Here is a 25,310-nt window from a genome sequence, read left to right on the forward strand (position 1 = left end):
TTTTCGACTTTGCACAATATTATAATAAAGGAACATGGGATCCTTTATTATTGTTACCACAGTTGTTTAATATTCTTTTCATAAAGTTAACCATGTTTATTTAGCCATTTTCTTAGCTTTTGCCATCATGGCACTTTGAAAATTTTGTGATTGCTGCAATGACCTTGGAGATCACAAATGCATGCTACTTGCTCAAGTTTATTCTTGGAAGCGGTATTACCAAAATAAAGGTTTTCAATATTTCTCGGGGTACTGCAATTTTTACATTGCATATTAAAACTGTTATTACTGAGATCGACATTCCTCTCACCAATTCACAAATACACAGTCACGGACATCTTGAGATCTATAAAACGTCAAGCCGCGTTCATTTCACAAATTCACAAGTTAAACCTAAAGATCTGAACCGAGAAGCCGGACCTAGGGTCTATTTCTCCCCCCCGATCCACCCCGACTTATTAAGCAGTTAGGCCGACCCTTCCGTGCTCATTCAAGGCAGTGCAGAGCTTTTGTTCCCCCGCCCTGTGGAATCTACCCTGGTCCCAGCCCCTCGTCCAACTCCCGTGGGACGCTAAGCAATACGGAGTTCAAGAAGCGCAGAAATCTCCTGAACCCCACTAGTCCACACTAGGTAGCAAGACCGCAGCACCTACGCCACAGGGTCAAATCGGAAACCAGAAAAGGTGAAGGCACCCGACGCCCGTCGCTTCGTCTCGGCCATCAGCGACGCTATCTTTCCCTGGCGCACGATGCCGGCCTTTCAGCCCAGACTCATCGAGCGAGGATGCCGCGCTGAGAAGCTTCTAAGGCTCAGGGCCTGCAAAGCCCAGCAGCCGGCTGTAGGTGTCCTTAGCAAATGCCAGACCGCGCGCACCGTCCCAGCAAGTCCCGAGCGAGTGTGGGACAGGCAGCAAATCAGTGCCCCTCTGGCCAGGCAGAACTAGTCGAACTTGGAAGTAGAGAGCAGGCGGAGGCCGGCGCTTAACTGTAGCTAAGCAGGCCGGGTCTGGCTTTGGGCCCTGGGCCTTCCAGCCGGGGACTCTGCGCCTGCGCCCGCCTGGCCGCCGCCGCCCGCTCTCCCGGCGCTGCAGCTGTCTGGGCTGCTGCGCGCCGCCTAGGTGTCTGGGCAATCCATGGGCAAGAGCAAGGGCCACGATGACAGATTACGGCGAGGAGCAGCGCAATGAGCTGGAGGCTCTGGAGTCCATCTACCCTGACTCCTTCACAGGTGACTTCCGCGGCCGCAAGCCTGCAGCCGCCCCGAGGTGGAGTGGGACGGGCAGGAGCCGCCGCAGCCCTGGGCCTCCTAGGCTGGGGTGGAGAAGGGGACCGTGAGGCCGCGCGGCCACCTTGCCCTCCACTCTTCTCAAGTTCTTCAGTCACTTACCAGCAACCCAGTGACTTTTTCCCCCTTCTCTGCTTGTTCCCTGAAATCTAAAAGTCCGGGTGATGCTGGAGGGTGTCAGGCCTGAAAATTGAGTCCGGGTTACTTTGGTTTCTGTGTAACCTACAGCAACCTGAGATTTATAATACATTAAGAGAAAAGATACTCCAAGTGAGATTCGTTTTTCCACAGTTGCAAGGATGTTAGTTTTCACATTTTCACCTTTATTAAGGTAGAAACTGTTTTTCATACGATGCTACTTTAGTTTATGGGATTCAGAGTACTGTTCTCAGTTACTCAGATAGGTTTTGAGGGTAGTATAGTCCCTGAAGTCTGTCGGGTTTCTTTTCTTATGAAAAAAAAAAAAAAAAATCTGGCGTTCAGCAGAATGCCTAATGGATAATGTGGCCCAAATTTCCGTTCCGCTATAAATTCATAGGTTGTTAGATTGGAAAGGAGGTTAGACATCATCTAGCTTGGGCATCCTGCTACAAGCCAAGGTCTTGGGGGCTCAGGAAAGCTAAGTGGCTTGCTCTGGACTGTCCGCCAGCGAGTTAGCGGCAGGGCTGGTACTAAGAGTTACGTCCGGAACGCTTGCCTGTTCTTTCACCTTCCAGACATATGGGACTTGGGATTCAGCTCCAGCTGAGATTGGGGAGAGCAGAAGATTACTTGATAGGTTGGGCTAATGTAAAATATTATAATGAGAAGTTCATTAGGTATAATTTAGAGGATGAGATTTCTCTATTAAGCCATGCTTCGGATGATTATAAAAATGCTACATAACTATATCAATATGGCTCCTCTGAGATTTGAGAAGTGGCCAAATAAAGCCAATATGAGTGAGTAGAAACTAGGTGTGTGCATTTACATTCGCCATCCTTTCCTTTGAGTGTTGCCTATCGTTGATAGTCAGAATTTATTGTGGAAGGTATATTACTTTAACTCATAAACTCCAACCCCTCTCCCTTTCATCGTTTAGCTTAGTTTTCTTGGTTCCACCTTTTGATCACTGCTTGCAATGGTAGCAAATTTTGTTCTGCTTTGCCAACAGGCAGATGTCTCTCAGCTATCCCTGTATAGCTCCAGTCCTGTTCATGTTCTCTCTCACCAGCAGTACATCTGTGCTGTGAGGATGTTAAGGGGATGTGTGAAGAGGGGTTTGAGAGTGTCATTAACTGGGTGAGTGTGTATGGAGTCTGGCTCCCTTCTCTATCCTTGCTTATATGTCTGTGTCTAAAATAGAATATAGGGTCAGTTGTTGGATATATTCTTAATCATGTTTGGTCATTTCCAGAACTTTGGAAACATAATAGATATGAACACTGTAGGCAGAGTCAAGAAAGCAGGATATGCTATTCTTTTCATTTCTTTGGACATAAGCTATCCCTCACTAAATCCTATGCATATAAGCATTTATAAAACTGATACCTTTTTTTTGTTTTTAACCCTGAAATAATCTTGTGGGTATTTCAAATTGTACTAGGCCCTGACAGCTCTGGTATAGTTCACTATGTGAAATTCTTATCAGATGCCCAAGTGCTTGAGGATTCTGAGCCAGGGTAATAAAAGACAATTTATGAATCTTTTGATGCATTCAGGTATTCTGCACTATCAGATAAGCCATCTGTCTGTAACTCCTGTCAACATTTCTACAAGCTTTGCAATAAATAAATTAAAATGAGATGTCTTTATTTATAGTTCTTAGGGAACGTTGCCTTCCTAGTGATCAAGTTCTTTATGAAACCTCTTGGGGAAAAGGCAGAGGATTTTGAAATGAAATGTTTCCATGTCTGATCTTTTAAAATCTTGGAGATTTGCAAGATTTGCTGTTTTAAAGCCTTCTTTTGTATTTATGATTCCATACTTTTGTATTCTCATGCCAGGTTTAAGAAAGAGATCTTGCTTGTGTCAGTTGGCCAAGGAACACTAAATGAGGTTTTGTAACTTCATTTTGAATCACATTTAATTATTAAATTTGGTTAATACTCAATGCTATTGATGAAGGAAATATACTTTTTTTTTTTAAATGAATGACTGAGTGCCTGACAAAGAAGCATTTGTTAAGTACCTGTAACCCCATGTGGATGCTGAAAAGGCACGGTCCAGCCCATAGACGTAGGCACATAGATTTAGCATAACCTCAGAATTAATTGCTTTGACTATTTGCAAAGTACTTTTGGTCCAGTGTTGCATTTGTTGTGGTTATAACAAATCATAATACAATTTCTTCTTTTTGCCTATTCTGTAGCTTGATTGCACATTGATCCAACCCTCCTAACAACTAGTCTTCCAAAATATAAATGGACTCTCCTGATACCACATTCTCCTTCAGTAGTTCTTCACTTGACAAGGTCCTGCTAAGGTAGTAGAATTTGGTTATTTCAATTTATGTATTGAAATCTCTGGCTGTGGGGAGTTTTATTGAAACAAATTTGTTGGCATCAGGTTAACTAAAAGCCAAGTTTCCTTAATTCTGTTTGCCTTACAAAGAGGAGTACATAATCCTGTATTTCTTTATCAGTACCTCTAAGCAGCAGCCATTCACATTTGACAGTTACAATTGTATCTTGAGATAGGTAAGAAGTCATCTTGTAAAAGCAGTTTGTTCTAAGTCATGCTTTTTGAAAGGTCAGACACTCCCTAACAACCAGAGGTGCTTATTTTAATATGGGCTCTCTCATATTTTGTGGAAACTAAAGGTGATTTGTGTATCTCTTAATGTACCTTTTAGCTTCTACCTCTTTATCCCTGTTTTTGACAAATCTTTAATTCTATCAGTTTCACCACCATCTGTCCCCTAACGTCTCTCTGCCCTTCCTCTATGGCCAACAGCTAACTTTCTTCCTTCCTTCCTTTCCTTCCTTCCCTTCCTTCCCTTCCTTCCCTTCCTTCCCTCTTCCCTCCTTCCTTCTCTCCTCTCTTTCTTTCTTTCCCTTTCTTTCTTTTCTTTTCTTTTCTTTTCTATCTTTCTTTCTTTCTTTCTTTCTTTCTTTCCTTTCTTTTTTCTTTCTCTTTCTTTTCTTTTCTTTTTCTTTTTTTCCTTTCTTTCTCTCTCTCCTTCCTTCCTTTCTTCCCCTTTCCTTTCCTTCCCCTTTCCTTTCCTTCCCCTCTCCTGTCTTCTCCCCTCCCCTCCCCTCTCCCCTCTCCCCTCTCCCTCTCCTTTTTGAGACAAGGTCTCACTCTGTCAACCAGGCTGAAGCACAGTGCCCCAGTCAGCTCACTGGAGCCATGGACCTCTGGACTCAAGTGATCTTCCCACCTCAGCCTCCAGAGTAGCTGGGATTACAGGCTCACAGTACCATGCCTGGCTAATTTTTGCATTTTTTGTATCAGCAGAGGTCTTGCTCTGTTGCCCAGGCTAGTCTTGAACTCTTGGCCTCAAGGAAGTCTCCCACCTCCGACTCCCAAAGGGCTGGGATTATAGGCGTGAGCCACTGCATCTGGCCCAGCTTACTCTTTTTCTCAATTTTTTTCTTTTTTTTTTTTTTTTTTTAGAGAGTCTCCCTTTGTCACCCAGGCTAGAGTGCAGTGGTACCATCTTGGGTCACTGCAACTGCCACCTCCCAGGTTCAAGCAATTCTCCTGCCTCACCCTCCCAAGTAGTCGGGATTACAGATATGTGCCACCATGCCTGGCTAATTTTTGTATTTTTAGGAGAGACTGGGGTCTCGCTATGTTCCCAGGCTGGTCTTGAACTCCTGGCCTCAAGTGATCCACCCACTTCAGCCTCCCAAAGTGCTAGGATTGAGTCATCATCTGCTAGCATGAGTCACCATGCCCGGCCCTCAAAAGTATTTTGAATTACTTACAGTGGTGGAAGTCTGGCATCCTTATTGAAGACTAATCTTTCTTCTACTTACCCTAACTCACAGTAATGCATGGTAATGGGATTAGTCTTTTATCAGAACTTAGGAATTATCTATTTCTGTGAATTCAATTAAGTAACTTTCCCATCCCTATTTTAGTTACTGCCCAACTTTGAAATATCCCTTTTTCTGTTTTTAAAAAATACTTATTTTAATAAGATTAGATTCAGCTGTGACAGAAAACCCCCAATAACATTGGTTTTTAAAAAGGTAAAAACTTATTTTACTCTTGCTTATGTGCTCTTGCACATGCAAGAGAGTTGTGGCAGCTCTATTTCAAGAACTCCTCAGGGACCCATCTTCTAATGTAGCTCTCTGTCATACCTAAGATGTAGTCTTACACTCATGGCCAAGATGGTAACATTCCCTTTCCAGGAAGTAGGATGAATAAAGGAAGGAAGAAGAACAGAGAGAAGTGAGAGAAGGCAAGTTTCTTAAGGAAATTTCCTGGAAACTGTCAGAGGGCATATCTACTTCCATCTTTTTAGTGGGAACTTAGTCATTTGGTGAGGGCTAGCTGGAAATGAAACTGGGAAATGTAGTCTTTATGCTGGGTAGTCAGTATGCTGAGTTAAAAGTGGCATAACTTAAATAAGGGGAGAGTGGATATTGGGGGACTTTTAGCAGTACTTCCCAAAATCTTTTTTCTTTGCTGTACTTGCTTCACGTTTTTTCTCTATAGTGGCAACTTTATGTAGTGTCCGTGGACAAATCACTTAGCCTCTCCAAGCCTTAGTCTCTGTATCTGTTTAATGAGAAATAATGTGAGTGAAAATACCTTATACCTTATAATTGTAAAACAAACATGATACTCTTTACTAGAAATACCATCTTAGTTGATTTTTCCACTAATATGGCTTCATAATTTCTTGTCTCTTTCCACTAATGATTTTGATTTCCACTTTTTTTTAGCTGCACATGGGCATTGCCACACCTTGAAAATGCCATCTCTAACATTTTGGCCCCTGAAAATTACTCCTTCCCATAACCTTTGTACACTGTAGTTCTTTTGTTCCCATGCTTTTATTGAACATGCATCTCATGATTTCTCATGAATTGATAGTTCATCAGTTTCTTTCTGGTCCACCTTGCCTCCCTGTTCTATCTGGTTCCCCAGGTCTGGCAGTTCACTGATATTCTTGCTAACATTCCCATGTTTTTTGGTTTCCTCATTTACCAGATATTTACTATATGCATTTTTTTAGGATCTCAGCTTGGGGAAACAGACATCAGATACATTTAGGGAGAGGGGATGGTCTGACTTGTTTTGGAAAATTTAGGTGTAATGACAAGTTAACAAGTAAATGAGACTAGGGAAAGGGTATTCCAGCCTGGGACGCACATATGCAGAAGCAGGACTCTGAGGGATCAGAATATGTTCAAAGGACAAGTTATTTGGGTATTGTTAGAACATGAAGTGAGAAGTGAGAGTCATGGAAAATGAGACTTGACCAATAAGCAAGGGCCACATCACAGAGGGCTTTGTCAGGGACTTAGATGTGATCTGACAGGGCAATAGTTCATTGCCCATTTTATTCCCACACAGACCATATAGTGCATATTGTAGACACTGCCACATCAGACTCAGATTCCAACAGATGGGATGACTTCACAAATGAAATAGACTGAGTTATGCATATTTTTTAGTGTGCTGGCTGTGATTCTACCCCTTTCTCACAACTCATTCCAACACACTGTATATGGATAGGGAACTGCTGCTGTAAGCAGGTAACAATGTGATGAAATCTGCTTGCTAGGAAACTGACAAGAGACAGTGGGCAGGATGGGGTAGAATGAGGAGAATCATTCTTCACCTGCTCTTGAAACTCACTTCCGTTGATTTTCATAACACTGTTACCTCTTGAGTTTGTTATTACTTCCTCTTACTTTGTTCTCCAAATTGAGGATTCCTTACAAAGCTTATGTTGGCTTTTTTTCTTTGTGTTACATTTCTGATGATCTCATTTAGTCTAATGGCTTTAGCTATCACCTCTGTGTAGATGATCCCAAATTGAATTAAAGCCCAGCTCTCTTTACCACCATTCGCCCATTTCTGATTGCATGTTCAACACTTCTAACTGAAAGTCCTGAAGTGTTAAAATATATCATGTCTGATTTTTTTTGTTATTACTCATTTTTGTTAGTTGCATCACATGCTCAGCCTGCAGCCTGCCAACTTAAAATATCATCACCACTGTTTCCTGCTATTCCCATTGCTGCCGTCCTAGTTCAGGACTTCATTACCTTTGCCTGGATTATCGCAATAGTGACCTAGTTTCATACTGCCTGTAGTCATTTCCCTCCTTTCATTTTATGCGCTGTTGTTAGATTTGTCTTCCTATGTTTTGAGAACAATTCTGATCAGATTATTACTAAAAAAAAGATTGTATACAACTAAACTTTCAACTGTATTTTCACCTAGTTTTCTTCGCTCACATAAAAGTTCAGCAAATGGAATAATTTCTTATTCCGTATATATATCTTTAGCTTTCCCACCATTAGGCCCTTGCTTCTATGGTGCCCTCGAGTGCATTTCCCTTCTCCATCTCTGCTTGCCAGTATGCCACTCATGATTCACAGCCTAGCTCAAATGACTTCCTTGGAATTTCTCAGCTGGAAATATGTTTTCTTTTTAAATGATGCTCTATATAGTTCATTCTGTTTGTTCAGTTACTACCTGATAACCTTGGACAAATTATTTAAAAGCGCTGTATCTTAGTTTCCACATCTGTAAAATTGGGGTGATAGTATATTTAATTATTTTTTATTATTTTTTTTTGAGACAGAGTCTTGCTCTGTCGCCCAGGCTGGGGTGCAGTGGCCAGATCTCAGCTCACTGCAAGCTCCGCTTCCCGGGTTTATGCCATTCTCCTGTCTCAGCCTCCCCGAGTAGCTGGGACTACAGGCACCCGCCACCTCACCTGGCTAGTTTTTTGTATTTTTTTAGTAGAGCCGGGGTTTCACCGTGTTAGCCAGGATGGTCTCGATCTCCTGACCTCGTGATCCACCCATCTCGGCCTCCCAAAGTGCTGGGATTACAAGCTTGAGCCACGGCACCTGGCCACATTTAATTATTTTTAAGACATATTTTACATTTAACATCTCTGAAATATGGACTCGTCTTATAATTAGTTACATGTTGGTTTAGTTGGCAGCTTATTTTTCTTTCTTAGTGGTACGTAAAGTGTATCTCATACTTGATGGCATTGAAAATTTAGTGAATTATAGTAATAGTATAAATCATGGTCTTGTGCTAGAAGTACAGGATTTTCGTGTAAATGCATAGCATAGCACAAGCACAAAGTGATGCTCAATAAATGTTACCTGTTGTAATTGAGTATTGGTTACCTCTGACCTATAGCCTCAGGGAGTTCTAGAAAGTGGTAATAAGTTGTAATGTCGTTGGGCTGATCCCTTATTTCTATAGTTGCAGTGTTTACATTTCATGACTTGCTAAAGTTGGTCATGAAAGGAAATAAGAATGAAATACATCAACTATATTTTACATGTATTTCTTAAAATATAGACGAGGCCAACTATATTATGGCTCTATTATAATAACCTTTCGGTGGGCTGAAACTTTTTTCAGAATGGGCTGGACTCCCCAAGACCTATTAAAATATGAATCTCCTGAGTCTTTTATCTAACACTTTTCTAGTAATCACAGGTGTTCATCATTTCTTAAAGTACCTTAAATTAAAATGAAGACATCTATCTTGAAAATAATTGGTTTGGGGTTTTTTATTTATCTTTTTTTTTTTTTTTTTTTTTTTGAGGCAGTATCTTGCTCTGTCGCCCAGGCTGCAGTGCAGTGGCACAATCTTGGCTCAGTGCAGCCTCTGCCTCCCAGGTTCAAGAAATTCTTGTGCCTCAGCCTCTGGAGTAGCTGGGATTACAGGCATGCGCCACCATGCCTGGCTATTTTTTGTGTTTTTAATATCGATGAGGTTTCACCATGTTGGCCAGGCTGGTCTCGAACTCCTGGCTTCAAGTGATCCACCCACCTCGGCCTCCCAAAGTGCTGGGATTATAGGCATGAGCCACTGTGCCCAGCCAGAAAATACTGTTGATAGTATATATTTATAATGGCTTTAGAAAGTTCCCAGGTAGGAAAAGTTGAATAGTTTCCATGATTGCTTCTTCAGTGATCTATTGCTCTTTCATTTCTGAAAAAGCCTGCAGAGCTGCTGCCAGCCTTAACAGGTACCAGTGCTTTCTGGACAGGGAATGAGGCATAGGCTTTTCTCATAGGCTTAGCAGCCATTCCTGGTGGCTTGAAGTTTCCTTGTTTACTTTTCACATGGTTCTGAGTACAAGTTTTCTTCGTTGCTGTTTTTCCTCCTTTCGTTCTATTCATTTAGTTCTTTTATTGGGGCAATATTAATTGAGTTTCTAGATACTGCCAGATACTGATCTAGGAGCTCTCATAGAGTTGTTACAGCGTTCTTGTTGAGGAATAGATAATAAACAGAGATTAGTATTAGATAGACAATAGGCTATAAAATGACATACAAAACTTTGTTGTTTATATAAATGTTGCTTTACATGTTTCGTCTTGCTGAGTAAATTACTTGCAATCTGATTTTACATTCATAGTTAATTGATTTATAATTCTGTGAAAGATGGTAGAGGCTTAGTAAGCATGTGTGAAAGAAAGTTTGGTTTTAGAGATGATGTGGTAGAGAATGACAGCAAGAAGACACTAATTTTAACAAATCAGTATTTACTGTTTGTTATGGAGATTCTGAGTTATATCTCACAATACATGAGTATAAAAATCAGTGAAACATGAATATCAGTGGGGAGTTTCAGGTGGGAAACATGAAACTCTTTGCCATTATGTTTGGGATTTTTTTAAGAATGTAATTTTCCATGTATAGGTGGAGATTTTAAAATAAAAGGTAAACTACTTAATTATTTTAGTTGACTTGGTAAAACATATATATTTTATATATAAAAAAATAAAAAATATATATTATTATATATAAATATATAAAAATATATACAATATAATATGGTTATATTATATTAAAATAACATAACTATAAAATAGTTCTTTCTTTCCAGATTAAAGACAACCCTGCATTTAAATAGAAAGTTGATGGTAATTTTGTCATTTCAGTGTTCTGTTTAGTCTGTATTTGTGGAAATGGAAATATAGCCTAGGGACCAGTTTCCAGGACTGATAATTTGCTAATAAGGAAAAGCATCTGCCTTAGAAGGCATTTCAATAACTTCTGTGTGTATTTTCTTGCAGTATTATCAGAAAATCCACCCAGCTTCACCATTACTGTGACATCTGAGGCTGGAGAAAATGATGAAAGTAAGTCTCATAAAAAATACTTGTGGTTTTTCTAAGCTTCTCAGGAATTTCACTTATTCTGTAGGCATTATGCTGGATATTGCCAGTGTGGAGGTGCTAAGGGGCTGTTACGAATCTACTATGAATGTTGTATATTTCTAGTCAGAATTTACTGTGTGAACATGATTTCTAGGGAAATAGAGAGGAAATTAATGAAATATAGTCTGGCACAATAAGCTTAGTTTTTAAAAGTGAAATAGTAATATTAATAATACAGCAGATGGAGAAAAGGTAGGTGACTTTTGTTTTGTTCAAAGCAATACTTTGCATGCAAACATATTTCAGTGGTTGTGTGGTTCCATTGAGTGACTTATTTTTTCATGGCTGTTCTTCTCTGAACATTTAGATTGTTCACTGGACATTTGCTGTTATAAATGGGGCTAGATACACACCCATCTGCAAGTTTCTGTCTCTTTCTTTTGAAATAATATAACTATAAAAACCAATAAATTAAAATTAAATAAATTAAATTTGGAGTTGTTTGGGGGAATGGTATCTGAAGTTTATTTCTATTTTTAGTCACGTTAGTTGATATGGTAATTTGATAAAAAGGTTATGTAAATTGAAACTAGCAACCCTACACATTTTTCCCCCCTTTGAAGCTAGAAACCTAAATTCTGCCAGGAGCAGTCATTAATAGCCAACTTTTATGGTATTGCTTGATAACTCCAAATCTGTTTAGTGTACTTGAAAATGAGGTTTGCATTCACACGTTATTGAAATCTGAATTAAAAGGATATTGACTACATTTATTTACTACCAAATTGATAACCAATATGCTTTTGCAGATTGGTATCTAAAAATTTTTCTATAATGCTGTAAAGCATGAAATAAATACTATACTGACTGCTCTTCAAACCATTTAAAATTTTCCTTTGTAAATAAGCCAGTGGGATTTGGGCTTCATATGATGCCACTGTAGGTTCCAGAATGGTGCGGTGATGCTCATGGGTAAATAATCCAAATAAAATTTGGTTTAAGATTATGCTGAAATGAAAAACTAAAATATAAAAATGTCTTGTGAGAGCTCCCATATTCTGAGTAATAGCTTTATTAGGAGCTAGTAATAGCTCTATGAAATAAGTATACTCAGTGCATTATCCTCCATACTTTCAAAATTATTTCTTTGAAACTAAATCCTGCATTGTACTTTTTTTCCCCGAAAACTCCTTTTTAGTGAACAAACTAGTAGGAAAGTGGGCAGAGGGCATTGATGTACAATTTCTAAAGGTAGCATTAAAAGAACGATCTCACAGGTAATTAAAAATGCAAGCTGAAATAATATATCCAGTAAATTATTAGTATTGGCAGATAGCATTATGCTCTTTGGAATATGAATCAATACACATGTTCAGGAGAACTATTGGACTCATGAAGCAGGAGACTTTGAAAATGTTCATATTCTTTGATACAATGACTACTGTATTTATGGGTATCTATTCTAAGCACAGTATCATAATACAAAATGATACATACAAGGATGTTTGTAATATCATTGTTTCTTTCTTAACCAATAAACAGTGACATGAAGTGGAAATATGGTATTGCATAAAGACTTGGAAGTATTCTCATTTTTGAGATTTTATATTTATATATGAATATGTACATTTTAAGCAAAATTTTATCCATCTATAAATAAAATTTTCTCTAAAATGTAGATATATGCAGATAAAAATAATGTAGTTTTATGAAATATTTTTAAGATATTTAAAATATACCAAAATGGACATAGCGATTTCTTCCTGATAATGGGATTATTTGTGATTTTATTTTTCCCTTATTTTATTCCTAACTTTTCTCTACTGAATGTCTTTTACTTATACTAGAATCAGTAAATGTTACTTTAAAAAAAAAAAAAACTTAGTTTTTTAAATGGTTAAATGCATTTTAATATACCTGCATGGTGAAAATTAATTTTTAACTATGTACACTAAGTGTTAAAGAATATTCTCAGGATATAATGCACGTGAAACAAATCAAGTATAAAATTCTGTTGATAGAAAAGAGGAAGAAACTAATTTGCCACAATGATAAACTTTATTTTTTAAATTTACTTTTTAATTTTTTGGTGAGAACGTTTAATATCTAATCTCTTGGCAATTTTTAAGTATACAGTACATTATTGTTAGCTGTAATAATAATGCACTACAGTAGACCTGAAGTTACTCATCTTGTCTTAAACCTTTTATCCTATAACTAGTATCTCCCCATCCCTGATATCAGTTATAAAATATCTTCTTTCATGTATGATTTTATTTATTTTAGTCCTCTCCCTTTTTTCTAGTCTAGCTGTTTTGTTAGACTTTTTCCATTGTTTTTCTAATGTATTTCGTTTATTTCTGTTCTGATTTTATTATTTTCTTCCTTGTGCTGATTTCATGCCATTTTTTCTTTTTCTAGTTCTTTGAGGGACATGTTAAATTGTTTCTTCAGAACTTTATTTTTATTTGATGTAGGCATTTATTGCTATTAACTTTCCTCTTAGAACAGCTTTTGCTTCAACCCATAAGTTTTGGTATGATGTGTTTTCATTTTCTTTTTTTTTAATTTTTAAAATTTTAAATATTTTTTAGAGACAAGGGTCCCACTCTGTTGCCCAGGCTAGAGTGCCATGGTGCTCTGTTAGCTCACTGCAGCCTCCAACTCCTGAGCTCAAGCAGTTCTCCCACCTTCAGCCTCCCAAATAGCAAGAACTACAGGCACATGCTACCATTCTCAGCTCAATTTTTAAATTTTTTGTAGGCACGAGGTCTCACTCTCTTGCTCAGGCTGGTCTTGAACTTCTGACTTGCAATCATCCTTCTACTTTGACTGTCCAAAGTACTGAGATTACAGGCATGAACCCCAGCGCCTGGCCATGTTCCATTTTCCTTTGTCTCAAGATATTTTTAAAATTCCCTTTAAATTTCTTCTTCAATGCATTGATTGTTTAAAGTCTGGGAGGTAATAGGAATGGTGAGATGTTGGCCAAAGGGTACAAAGGTTCAGTTATGCAAGATGAGTAAGTTTGGGGATCTAATGTACAACATATGACTGTAATTAATTATAGATAATACCATATTGTATACTTGAAGTTTACTAAAAGAGGTGATCTTAAGTGTTCTCACCACATACACACACACACAAATCATAATGATGTGAGGTGATGTTAGTTAGCTTGGTTCTGATAATCATTTCACAATATATATGTATATCAAAACATCACATTGTACACCTTAAATATATGCAATTTTTATTTGTTGAGTATACCTCAAGAAAGCTGGGGAAGAAATAAAATGAAAAAAAAAAAAAATCTTGTTCCAGCAATAAAACTAAAAATGTGCTAATAAAAGAAGAAAGGAAAATGCCAGAAGATACTGTTTCTTACTGACCTCTAACACATAATCTTTTGCAATTTTTGGTTCATAAAATTCCTTGTTAATATCATAACATGAAAAATAAAATATCAAACCTGCAAATTTTAAGGTGCTTTTTTTCCCCGTCCATGAAGAGCAGTATAAATTTATATTGCTTCATCAAAATCAGTAGGTTTTAATAATATAAAATGTGAGTTACACAAAAGATGGCACTCTGCGAAAAAGATCATTGTAATAAAAAGTCTTAACAGAAAATGTTTCGTACTACTGCTTAGTCGCAGACTGCCTGGTGGAATTGAGAACTCAGTGGCCTGCGCTGCAGAGAGGCACCTTGCACTGACATGCCCATAGGAGTTTTACTTCCGTACAAGTGTGAGATCCGTAAATTGACACAGTCTTAACGAGTGAGTGAGAATATCTAGATGAATTAGGTTAAAAGTTTCCCATATAACCTTTTATACTGTCGAGGTCAAAACAGTGCCATCCAGCCACTAATTAGCCCTGCTGACATTGTATGGATTTAAATATAGATTCCAGGGCTACAGCCAGATCTTCTGCAGGTAGGAACTGGCTCTGGTAGAGGCTGAAAATCAGCATACGGTAGTAGTTTTAAAAAATGTGTTGTATTCAGTGCCTTTTGTTTATCTTAGGAAAGGTTTTTAATGAGTGGTGTTTATTCATCCTCTTTCTCAGACATGCAGTCTGGTAAAATACCAGTAAGTGGTAAATGTGCTTCATGTGTAAGTGTGATTTTTGGTAATCCCATCTCTTTGTGGTATGTGTTGTTTCCATTAGTGATTATCCATCTGGTCTCTTACCTTTTTCTTCATAGGAAAATCTGTTGTGCTACTTTTTACTGATTCAACAAAGATATCTACCTGTATATTTTTAAGGTATTCACATCAAACACTTATCTTATGTCTTAGCTGTCCAGACTACCCTCAAGTTTACATACAGTGAAAAATACCCAGATGAAGCTCCCCTTTATGAAATATTCTCCCAGGAAAACCTAGAAGATAATGATGTCTCAGACATTTTAAAATTACTAGCATTACAGGTAAGGAAATAATAATTGTATGTTTTGTAGCAGCATTTGTTGGCCTTAAATATTACATATTAATTTCAAGAGTTAGAAAATGCTATTGTGTAAATAGTACATTGACCAAGCAGAATTCATGATACATAATCACAGAGCATCTTTATTTTTGTTTCCTACTGTCCCTTTAAAATTGAGTAATAGAGTTTGTCCCAGTGCCCCTGCTTGAAATTCAGTCAGCCCCATGGCTTTTTCGCTCATGTCATGGGTGATAAAAAGTCCAGTGGGTACTTTAAGTTGTAAACAGTGTTTTGATTTGGTTTTTAGAATGCCTAGTCCCATATGTAGCTACAATTTTCAACTTTTTTAAAAAATTAAAACTTCTTCCCTCTCTGACTTGTTACACGCTAGTTGCCTATAGTCTGGGAGAAGTACTAGCGATTGATTTTTTTCTCCCATCTCTCCTCCTCCCAAAGCTTACAAACAATAGTAATGGCTTATGACCCCTTTATGAGGGGAGGCTTGTGTGGAAATAAAAATGGATATTAAAAAAGGTTTTACTGGATTAATTTTATTGTGGGATAGGCTACCCATAATCTGGGCTTGGCAGGTATTTAAAATATACTCATGCCTGGGTAGAGTTTTCATGGGGCTCTTCAGAGTAGAGAGTAGCAAGGGGGGTAAAATTCTTATACCACTATCTTGAAGTCAGAAGTTCTACCTTTATTTGTTTAAGAAGAATTGACAGAAAACATATCTCCACCTTAGACATGACTTACGTATTCTAAAGACCAGTGGTCAACAAAATGTTGATGTTATAAAAATATCTGGAGCTGTTGTACAATGAGGAGTGAAAGAAGATGTATCAGATAGGAATTTTTGCTGATCTTGGGCCCTATTCACCTTGTGACCTAGCATAAAGTTATGCTAATTTTAACATCTTTTTTTTTATAATTTTATTTTTTTGGAGACAGAGTCTTGCTCTGTCACCCAGGCTGCAGGGCAATGACATGATCATGGCTCATGCAGCCTTGAACTTCTGGGCTCAAGTGATCCTTTTGCCTCAGCCTACCAAAGTGCGGGGATTACAGGCATGAATCACCTTGCCCAGCTCTTCAAACATCTTCTAAAACATTGCAGAGAACCTGGGATGGTTATGCTATATTCAGTCAGTCACACCTTAATGTAAATTATATAGTCTAAGTGAATTTTTCCATGTTTTTAATATTTTGTTTGTACTCAAACTGTCTCTTTTCAAAAAGGCTGTTTTGATTTCTTTGACACCTTCCTGAGCCTCAGGTGTGTTCAGGGAATATTTGTCCTTTGTTTTCCAGAAAATAATTGTTATAATTTTCCGGTATCAAAATAATAAATTCATATTACAGAAACTCAGAAGATACAAAAAATCATGAAGAAGAAGAAAATAAAGATTATTATTAATTGTACCCACCATGTATAATTAATTGTCTATTAACATTTTGGTGTGATCTAGTGTAAGACTTTTTTTCCTTATGCTTATATACATAGTCCCCCTCTCCCACCCAAGTTAGATCATTTTATGCGTAATGTTTTATAACATCCTCTTTTTCACATAATATATGTGAGCATCTTTTCAGTTAAACATATATGAGTCATTATGTTTGGTTATTGTATAGAATCTCATTGTATGTATATGTAATTACTCTTTTTCTAAAACAATTTACAGTTGTCTCTCATTTTTGCCCGATATATAATTAACATATAATTAAGAATTAGTATATAATTCAGCATTCTTATATATCACTACTTGTAAGTCCTTAGAGCAGGTTCTCTTTTGTACTCCTAGTGCCTGGCACATAATAGACACTCAAATGTTTGTTGAATAAATGAAAAGAAGAAATTGCTGATGAGTATACTAGTTCAGTGTTTTCTAGAAGTAGGATTGCTGGGTTAAAGGGAATGCATACTTAATAATTTCATACATACTGCTAACTTGGCCTTCAAAATGGTTGTGCCAATTTATGATCTCACTGTAGTCATTGTGGTATCTGTTTTCCCACATCTGCTAATACCAGATATTTTCATTTGGACATAAAATGATGACAAGGTGAAAATGGAATATAATTATAATTTGCATTTTAAAACTACTAGTGATGTGGAACTAGTATGACTTCTGAGTTGTCCAGTTTCCATGTGAATGATTATTTTTTTGCTTTTCTATTGGAATACTTAACTTTTCTAAAAGATATCCTACTTTTATTGGATATGAAAGTTTTGTTATTGAAATGTGTCAAGCATTAGGTTGAGTGAACAAGAAAGACACCATCCCTGGTCTCATTGATTTTTTTTTCTCTAGTGAGCAGTGTGGATTAGCAAATTGGAAATCATTCTGTATGAAAAATGCTATGATGGAATCTTATGAAATATAAGATTATATGGGTTGACATACACAAAGTTCTGGAGAAGCTTCCAGGAGTAGCTGAGAGCTGTAGGAAGAGTTGGCCAGGAAATAGAGTAGAAGAATTTCAGGGTAGACGAACAAACTTGTTAAAGGATATTGAGGTGAGAGAGAGCAAGTGATTGATTATTTCTCCTAGAACTTCTAGTCACACAAAATTTATTGACCTTAGGATTTGAAGTTGGTGGTGATAAGTGGTGTAACTAAAGAGGCTACTGTCTTCTTTGAAGGGTCTTCTAAACTGTTCACAAAATATGGATTTGGTCCTGATTGGTTTGCAAAGCTATGAAGGGGTTTTAAGCAAGAGACTGACTAGATCAGTTTTGTGGTGCTTCAGTTTATAAATTGATTAGTTCTCTCTGTGACTCTCTCTCTCTCTCTCTCTCTCTCTCTCTCTCTCTGTGTGTGTGTGTGTGTGTGTGTGTGTGTGTTTACGTATGTATGTATTGAGTGGTCAGGGGAGGTTGATGTTAGGTTTTAAGATCATAGCTTTTAAGAAGACCAGTTAGGAGTTTCTTGTATTCCAAGCTGAAAATGTTGGTACTCTGGGCTAGGCTTATAACAGTGTTGATGGACAGACTTAAATGACTTTTAAGAATAGATCAGTAGCAGTGATGGAGCTTATGATGGGATGGGGATGTTCAGGCTGGGTGGATGGTTGTGTGATTTGCGGAGATTGATAATCCAGGAATAAGTTTTGAGGAGAAGATGATGGTTTTGTGTTGAGATGATGGTGGGACATCAAGTCACTGCCCCAAAATAGTCAATTTTAATATGGGTTTGTCACTCAGGAGAAGTTTGTTTAGTCATAGATATAGGATGGTTAGCATAGAAACACCACAGAGAAACCCCAATGAATTGCATTGTAGGAGCTAGCTTGAAGCCTAGTACTTAGAGGGCCCAGGAGATGCAATACCTATTCAGATACTGCTGAGGCCAGCCCTGTCAAAGAAATGTTTAGTAATCTCTGCTTCTAGCACTGAGATTCTGGCTAGTATATTTTGAAATTATTTTTGTCTTCTTCATTGAAACCCTATCTTGTTACTTTTTTCTGCCTTCAAATGACCAACTTCCTAATAGCCTTTTGAGTTATATCCTTTTCATGAGTTTGAGATGCTTTAATATTTGGTTTTAAACCATTTCAAATCTAAAGAAAAAAAGGTTGATATAGATAAACTACAGTATTTCTTACATTCTTTATTATTCTATTACTTTAGAAATCACTCTGGCCTCAAAATGCAGTTCATTGTCACGGCTCTTAAAATAGTCAGAAAGATCTAAAATACTGAAAACATGCTGGAGAAAGGATGTTGCTAGTTACTAGAGGAAACAGTTTTCTGAATTTTACCTGTATGATTATTAAACAGAATTTGCTGAAATACAGTATCTGTTTCAGGTTGGATATGGCACATTTACATGACTTTTTAAATAAGATATTATTTTTATATATGCTCACTTAAATGATCTTTTATTGAACTCTATGAACATAGGGTATAATCAAATTAGTAATCATTATAAATGTATGGATTTTTATTTTTCTGAGAGTTTATTCCTCATCACGTTTTTGTGTTACATAGGCTGAAGAAAATCTTGGTATGGTGATGATTTTTACTCTAGTGACAGCTGTGCAAGAAAAATTGAATGAAATAGTAGATCAGATAAAAACTAGAAGAGAAGAAGAAAAGAAACAAAAAGAAAAAGAAGCAGAAGAAGCTGAAAAGGTATATTTAAAAGCCTTGTTTTCTTTTATTATTTCTTAAATCGGTTTTTGGTTGCTTGGTTGGGTTTTGAGGGTTTTTTTGATCAATAGCAGCATTTTTTTTTTTTTTTTTTGGAAATCACAAAAATAAATAAAAGTAAATTTTAGTAAAGTTTTACTAAGAGTAAAATTGTAGAAGTCCTTTATTTGGTTGGTGGCATAGCGTGAGTAATGAATGATAATCAGTAAAAGTTAGTAAAACTCATGCAGATAAGACCAAGAAGTATAAAGATTTCACCTATGATATAGAGCCAGTGGTGTCCAATATTTTGGCTTCCCTGAGCCACATTGGAAGAAGCATTGTCTTGAGCCATTCATAAAATACACTAACAATAGCTGATGAGCTATAAAAAAATTGCAGGAAAAAACATGTTTTAAGACAGTTTACGAATTTGTGTTGTGCCACATTCAAAGCTGTCCTGGGCTGCATGTGGCTCTCTGGCTATGGGTTGGACAAGCTTGGTATAGAGTTTAGAATTATAAATCCCCTATACTACAGTGAATTAAATAGTTACTAAATGTAAAGAAACCCTCATATTTTGAAATAAAGTGATAAAGCAATGATTTAGTATTAGAAATTGATGTGTATTCGAAACATGTCATTATTGACAGTGTATTAGTTCGTTTTCATGCTGCTGATAAAGACATACCCAAAACTGGGAACAAAAAGAAGCTTAATTGGACTTACAGTTCCACATGGCTGGGGAGGCCTCAGAATCATGGTGGGAGGTGAAAGGCACTTCTTACATGGCAGTGGCAAGAGAAAAATGAGGAAGAAGCAAAAGTAGAAACCCCTGATAAACCCATCAGATCTCATGAGATTTATTCACTATCATGAGAATAGCACAGGAAAGACAGGCCCCCATGATTCAGTTACCTCCCCCTGGGTCCCTCGTACAACACATGGAAATTCTGGGAGATAAATTCAAGTTGAGATTTGGGTGGGCACACAGCCAAACCATATCAGACAGCAACAACTTTTCTTCTTAACAATGAATAGCTATGGTGGTAAATACAGTGAATACATTGCATATTATCTTTGTTTTTTGTAATAAGTAAAAAAAAATGGACTACTCCAAAGTATGTTGCCAAAACCAGTGAGAGTAGCCAGTGCAGGCAGAAATCAGTTTAAATATTTCAAAAATTCAAACATTAATTTTTCTGTTTTTCTTATAAGGGGTTATGTTTATTTATTTAGAAGATACTATTAGGATTTATTTGTTAAACTGCTGTTTCATTAATCTGGTGACTTATTTTTTTTTATTTTCTAAGCAATTATTCCATGGTACTCCAGTTACAATTGAGAATTTCTTAAATTGGAAGGCCAAGTTTGATGCAGAACTCTTGGAAATTAAAAAGAAAAGGATGAAAGAAGAAGAACAAGCAGGAAAAAATAAATTAAGTGGTATGATTCCCCTGCCATTCCTATTCTTCCTAAACCCTCCTGTATCATTTTTTACATAGCAAGAGGATCATTTGGTCAGATTTCTGTAAGAAAATAATATACATAGGCATCTAGGACAAAAAGAGAAAACATATCTACCAGATGATATTTCTCTACTCATAATTTGTAATTAATTTTTATGGCTTATCTTTGATACAAGTATTATAATTGCTAGATCCTATGATAGAAGGACATTCAGGATCATGTCTTAGAAGTAGTAGAGTCAAACCCATTTGTTTTTCTAGTACCCTAAGGCAGACTGAGTTTTCACTTGTTCCATTTTAATGCAGATACGTTTCATATGCCACTCAGCTACTGAATACATTCAGAAATTTATTGAAATTCACAGAAAAAAGAGGTTTTCAAACTTGCTTTCTAAGTGTCGTAGTGAAAATGGAGAAAAACTATGCCATTTGAATTAAACATACTTTTTTTTTTTAAGGGAAACAACTATTTGAAACGGATCATAATCTTGACACATCTGATATCCAGTTCTTGGAGGATGGTAAGATAATATTAGAATTCCACATGTAGGATGGGCACAGTAGCTCAAACCTGTAATCCCAGCATTTTGGAGAGCCAAGGCAGGAGGATTGCTTGAGCCCAGGAGTTTGAGACCAGACTGGGCAACATAGTGAAATCCTGACTCTATTAAAAAATAATAATAATAATAATTCCACATATATATAATGTAGTCTCTTTAATTTTGAACCATGAAAAGCAAACTGAACTTTATTTATTGTACATTTTTCCTCCCAAGGCTGTTAAAAAATACATTTTGGAGAATAAATTCTAGTGGTTGACCAATTTATACATTTGAAATGAATGTTGTAATTCTATAGCAACATATATTTTAAATTTTTTGATAACTTAAGCAATATCAAAGATAGAAATAGATAAACAATGATGATCACACTATCCTCACAACTAGTAAACCAGGTTATTGTGACTCAGGTGACCTGTTTTCTTCAAATTTCTAGTATCACAGATCTGTGAAAACTATTCCATGGTCTGTCATGGAGCTTGTAAAAACCTCATGTTTAACGTCTAGCATTCCCTCTCACCAGCCTTTCATATGACTCTTAATGTATTTGGAGCATCTAGTCCCTTGTGCTTTTCTCCTACCACCTATCCTCTTCTCTTCCATCTATCCATCATCCATTCATTCAGAAATATTTATTGCACTGTCCTGGCCACTGAGAATACAGCAGAGTACAGTATGGGCCAGTTCTCTCCCCTTGGGAGCTTATGGCCTACATGTGTTTTCTTAAACTGGGCTCCATACTCAGTCACACCTCTGATAGCACTCTAGAGTTCTGTACTTCATTAACCTTTTGTTGTGTCTGTCTTGCCAGTTGGGAATCCTTTAGCTTCTGGCCTTTCAGCCTTGTTCTGAATTACCTGCTGAAGAAGGTTAAGAAGCGGTATTGATATAGCTTACTGCTAAATGCTTTCTAATCTAAGCTAGGCCTTTACTGACAGGCAACATTTTAAAGTTTTTGATACCTTTTCCTTTTCTGATTTAAATGTTTTGTCATTTTCACCTGGATTTTTGTGGTAGCTTCTTAAATTATTTCCCTAAATCTCTTCCTCCTCCTAGTGCCATTATGGTCACTCCCTGTGAGATGGTATTTCTAAAACCCACATTTATTCATAAAATTTCTCTCCTTAAAATCCTTTGATGGTTTCCACTGCTTATAGGGAGAGAATGACCTACACAGTCTTTCTCAGTCTGGCCTTCATCTATGTTACTTTCAGGTGTTTTTTCTCAGGAATTTCATCTTCCAGTTAGAATTATTCAAGGTCTTATATTTTCTCTCTCCCTTTGCATATACTTCTACCTAAAATTGCTTCCTCCTGGCTCCTTTTCTTATCGGTGCATTCAAATTTATCATGAAGATATTTCAGACTTCATTTACTCCATGATGCCTTTGCTATGTCTCCTAGACAGAGCCGGTTATTCTTTGGCCAGGACTTAATTGTATTATCTACTTCAGACACACTGAAGAGTGAAGATGTTTAATGCAGAGCCTGGGTATTGTTTCCTATAGGCTTTAGACATTGTAACTGAAGGCATATCATTGGTTAAAAGGGGAACGGGGTGAGAATGAAGATCAAATCAAATCAGTTAATTAACAAGTATGGCTGAGCTTTAACAATGCTTATCTGCCACTACTGGAAGACATAACTCCTCATACAGGTCCCTTGGTCAGTGATAATTTTCTATAACCATGAGAACATATCATCCTTGTCTTCAACTTATAACATGCTACATTATAAATTCTAGTAAGCTTTTTTTAATAACTGGATTTTTAGATTATGAACTGGAAACATGAAGTTGCTCTTAAATTTTCAGAGTCTCTACTGACCAATACAAATCACTTTTGGTATGATATGTAGTAATTATAGTTTGGGATTTCATCACTTCTACCTCACATGCATATTTAGAGATTTCAGTTTGGTAGTGCCAATGAGTTGTATCTTTTATTTCTGAGTATAAGACTAAAGGTTATTTTTTTTTTTTCCAGCTGGAAACAACGTGGAGGTAGATGAGTCTTTGTTCCAAGAAATGGATGACTTGGAGCTGGAGGATGATGAAGATGATCCAGACTATAATCCTGCTGACCCAGAGAGTGACTCAGCTGACTAATGAACTGTCCCCATCTGCAGAGAGGCTTGACTGCCACAGCATCTGTGGCTATGCTCAGAGGGTTTTGTTTTCCTTTCTTTTTTTCTAAGAAAAAATTATTTTCAGGAGAATATTCTTCTGATAGCTTTCATCATTGAACTTAATAAACTGACCTTAAAATTTCAAATATAAAATGTTCAAGGCTTCTTACTGGTGAGCACAAGGTTACGTATTTAAAATCACCTAATATTGAGAGAGAACCTGCCTATAACACCAAGACTTGAAGGTAGGCTGGTGCTGTGCACATGAGCGAGTTTATACACAGGAAATTGGAGTAACTTGGAATTTCTGTGCTGGAGACTGTGGCTACTTCTGGATTTCAAGCGTTGTCTTTTATATGAAGTATGAGAAAACCGAGGTGACTAGCACATTAAACCATCTAGATTCTAGCCTCCAGGCACACTAAATTTAAGTCTTCACAAAACCAGGAGGCCCATATTATGATCAGGAATAAAATGAAAGTTTAGCCTTCGTTTTGGTCCATTTTGTATTGCTATAAAGGAATAGCTGAGGCTGGGTAATTTATAAAGAAAAGGATTTATTTGGCTCACAATTCTGGATGGCCAGGAAGTTCAAGATTGGGTATCTGCACCTGGTGAGGGCCTCAGGCTGCTTCCACTCATGGTAGAAGGGGAAGGGGCACTATGTGTGTAGAGATCACATGGCCAGAGAGTGAGGGTGGAAGTGCCAGGAGTTTTTTTGGGTTTTGTTTTTTTTTACAAGTAGCTTTGGTGGGAACTAGTAAAGTGAGAACTCCCTTACCTCTGCTCCCCACAGGAAGGCTTTAGTCTATTTATGAGGGATCTACCTGCCATCACCCAAACACCCCACTAGCTCACATCTCCCAACACCACCACACTAGGTTTAAATTTCAATGTGGGATTTGGAGAGGACAAATATCCAAACCATAGCAGTCTTAGCGTATTTAAATTAGAATCATTTGTGGAGTTTCTAAAAGGTATGCATTCCTAGGCCCCTCTCAGGTTAGATTTACGAACACTGATCCCCAATCTGAATTTTAAAACAGCAAAATCTCATACTAGTTCTACAGATGATTCTGATACACAATCTGGATTAAGAACCACTGTCCTGTAGTTGTGAAGTCTATATATTTTGGTATTTTCTTTACCTTTTCTCTAATTAACCAGTCTGAAGGAGTTTGAATTTTGGTGGTCGTACATTGTCTGCAAGAGAAACACATTAACATCTATGCACATAGAGTTATTTGTAGTAATTTCGGATGATTGACTTGGTGGCTCCAGGTAGGAAAGCCAGGCTTCGTGCAAGTTATTCAGTCACTACAGTTTTGGAGGACTGACTCTTAACCCCAACAGGAAATCACTTGTGCTATTTTAAATTTATAAAGCTATTATAAAGAGCTGCCTCCAGTAAAAAATACATATGCCACATACCCACAGACAGCAATATTAATCATTTATTATTGGAGTTAGACCTTATAATCAAAAAGCAAATGATTTAAGATAAAATTACCATTGAGGAGTTTAATACTTTTCAAGGAATCTTCACGTCAACCTTGATCCCAGACCAATAGAATGGAATAACAACAGGAATGTTCAGCATTTCTATGTAGGGAGAAATCCAAAAGTTTGTCCTACGTAAGATTTTGCTTTTCCCATATTTTTGAAGCTGATCAGCAGATACATAAGAACCTGGAAGAAGCTGCTCAATTAAGGTTAAAAAAAAAAAAAAAAGAGCAATTGTTAGCAATGTGATGCTGAAATCAAGACTTAACTTTGAAGTGTCAAGAATGATACCCCACGCCCCATCCTCTTCATGTGATTTTTAAGAATTAGCTTTATGGCCGGGCGCGGTGGCTCAAGCCTGTAATCCCAGCACTTTGGGAGGCCGAGGCGGGCGGATCACGAGGTCAGGAGATCGAGACCATCCTGGCTAACACGGTGAAACCCCGTCTCTACTAAAAAATACAAAAAACTAGCCGGGCGTGGTGGCGGC

The 25,310-nt window shown here is 37.2% G+C and overlaps 1 protein-coding gene across 3 annotated transcripts; it reads left to right on the top strand.

Moving 5' to 3' along the window:
* Positions 1-754: 754 nt before the first annotated feature.
* On the top strand, positions 755-23,470 carry RWDD1 (RWD domain containing 1). 3 transcript variants are annotated; one of them, XM_008007248.3, is made up of 9 exons: positions 1,020-1,228; positions 2,439-2,566; positions 3,636-3,749; positions 10,511-10,576; positions 14,898-15,028; positions 19,022-19,165; positions 20,476-20,608; positions 21,090-21,152; positions 23,176-23,470. In XM_008007248.3, exons 6-9 carry the CDS (start codon positions 19,040-19,042, stop codon positions 23,295-23,297), a joined length of 444 nt encoding a protein of 147 aa, XP_008005439.1. In that variant the 5' UTR covers positions 1,020-1,228; positions 2,439-2,566; positions 3,636-3,749; positions 10,511-10,576; positions 14,898-15,028; positions 19,022-19,039; the 3' UTR covers positions 23,298-23,470. The 3 variants fall into 3 exon arrangements, with proteins under 3 accessions (XP_008005438.1, XP_008005437.1, XP_008005439.1); XM_008007247.3 differs by lacking the exon at positions 2,439-2,566 and having other exon boundaries at positions 755-1,228; XM_008007246.3 differs by lacking the exons at positions 2,439-2,566; positions 3,636-3,749 and having other exon boundaries at positions 943-1,228.
* Positions 23,471-25,310: the final 1,840 nt, after the last annotated feature.

Source organism: Chlorocebus sabaeus, chromosome 13 (assembly GCF_047675955.1).
Source record: "Chlorocebus sabaeus isolate Y175 chromosome 13, mChlSab1.0.hap1, whole genome shotgun sequence".
In the NCBI taxonomy this organism is placed as follows: Eukaryota; Metazoa; Chordata; class Mammalia; order Primates; family Cercopithecidae; genus Chlorocebus; species Chlorocebus sabaeus.

What these genes read in the sequence shown, in the direction of transcription:
- RWDD1 (XM_008007246.3), top strand. Translation starts at nt 1,156, where the DNA reads ATGACAGATTACGGCGAGGAGCAGCGCAATGAGCTGGAGGCTCTGGAG. An exon ending in CTACCCTGACTCCTTCACAG is followed by an intron (nt 1,229 to 10,510) that starts GTGACTTCCGCG and finishes ATTTTCTTGCAG; the next exon opens with TATTATCAGAAAATCCACCC. An exon ending in TAAAATTACTAGCATTACAG is followed by an intron (nt 15,029 to 19,021) that starts GTAAGGAAATAA and finishes TGTGTTACATAG; the next exon opens with GCTGAAGAAAATCTTGGTAT.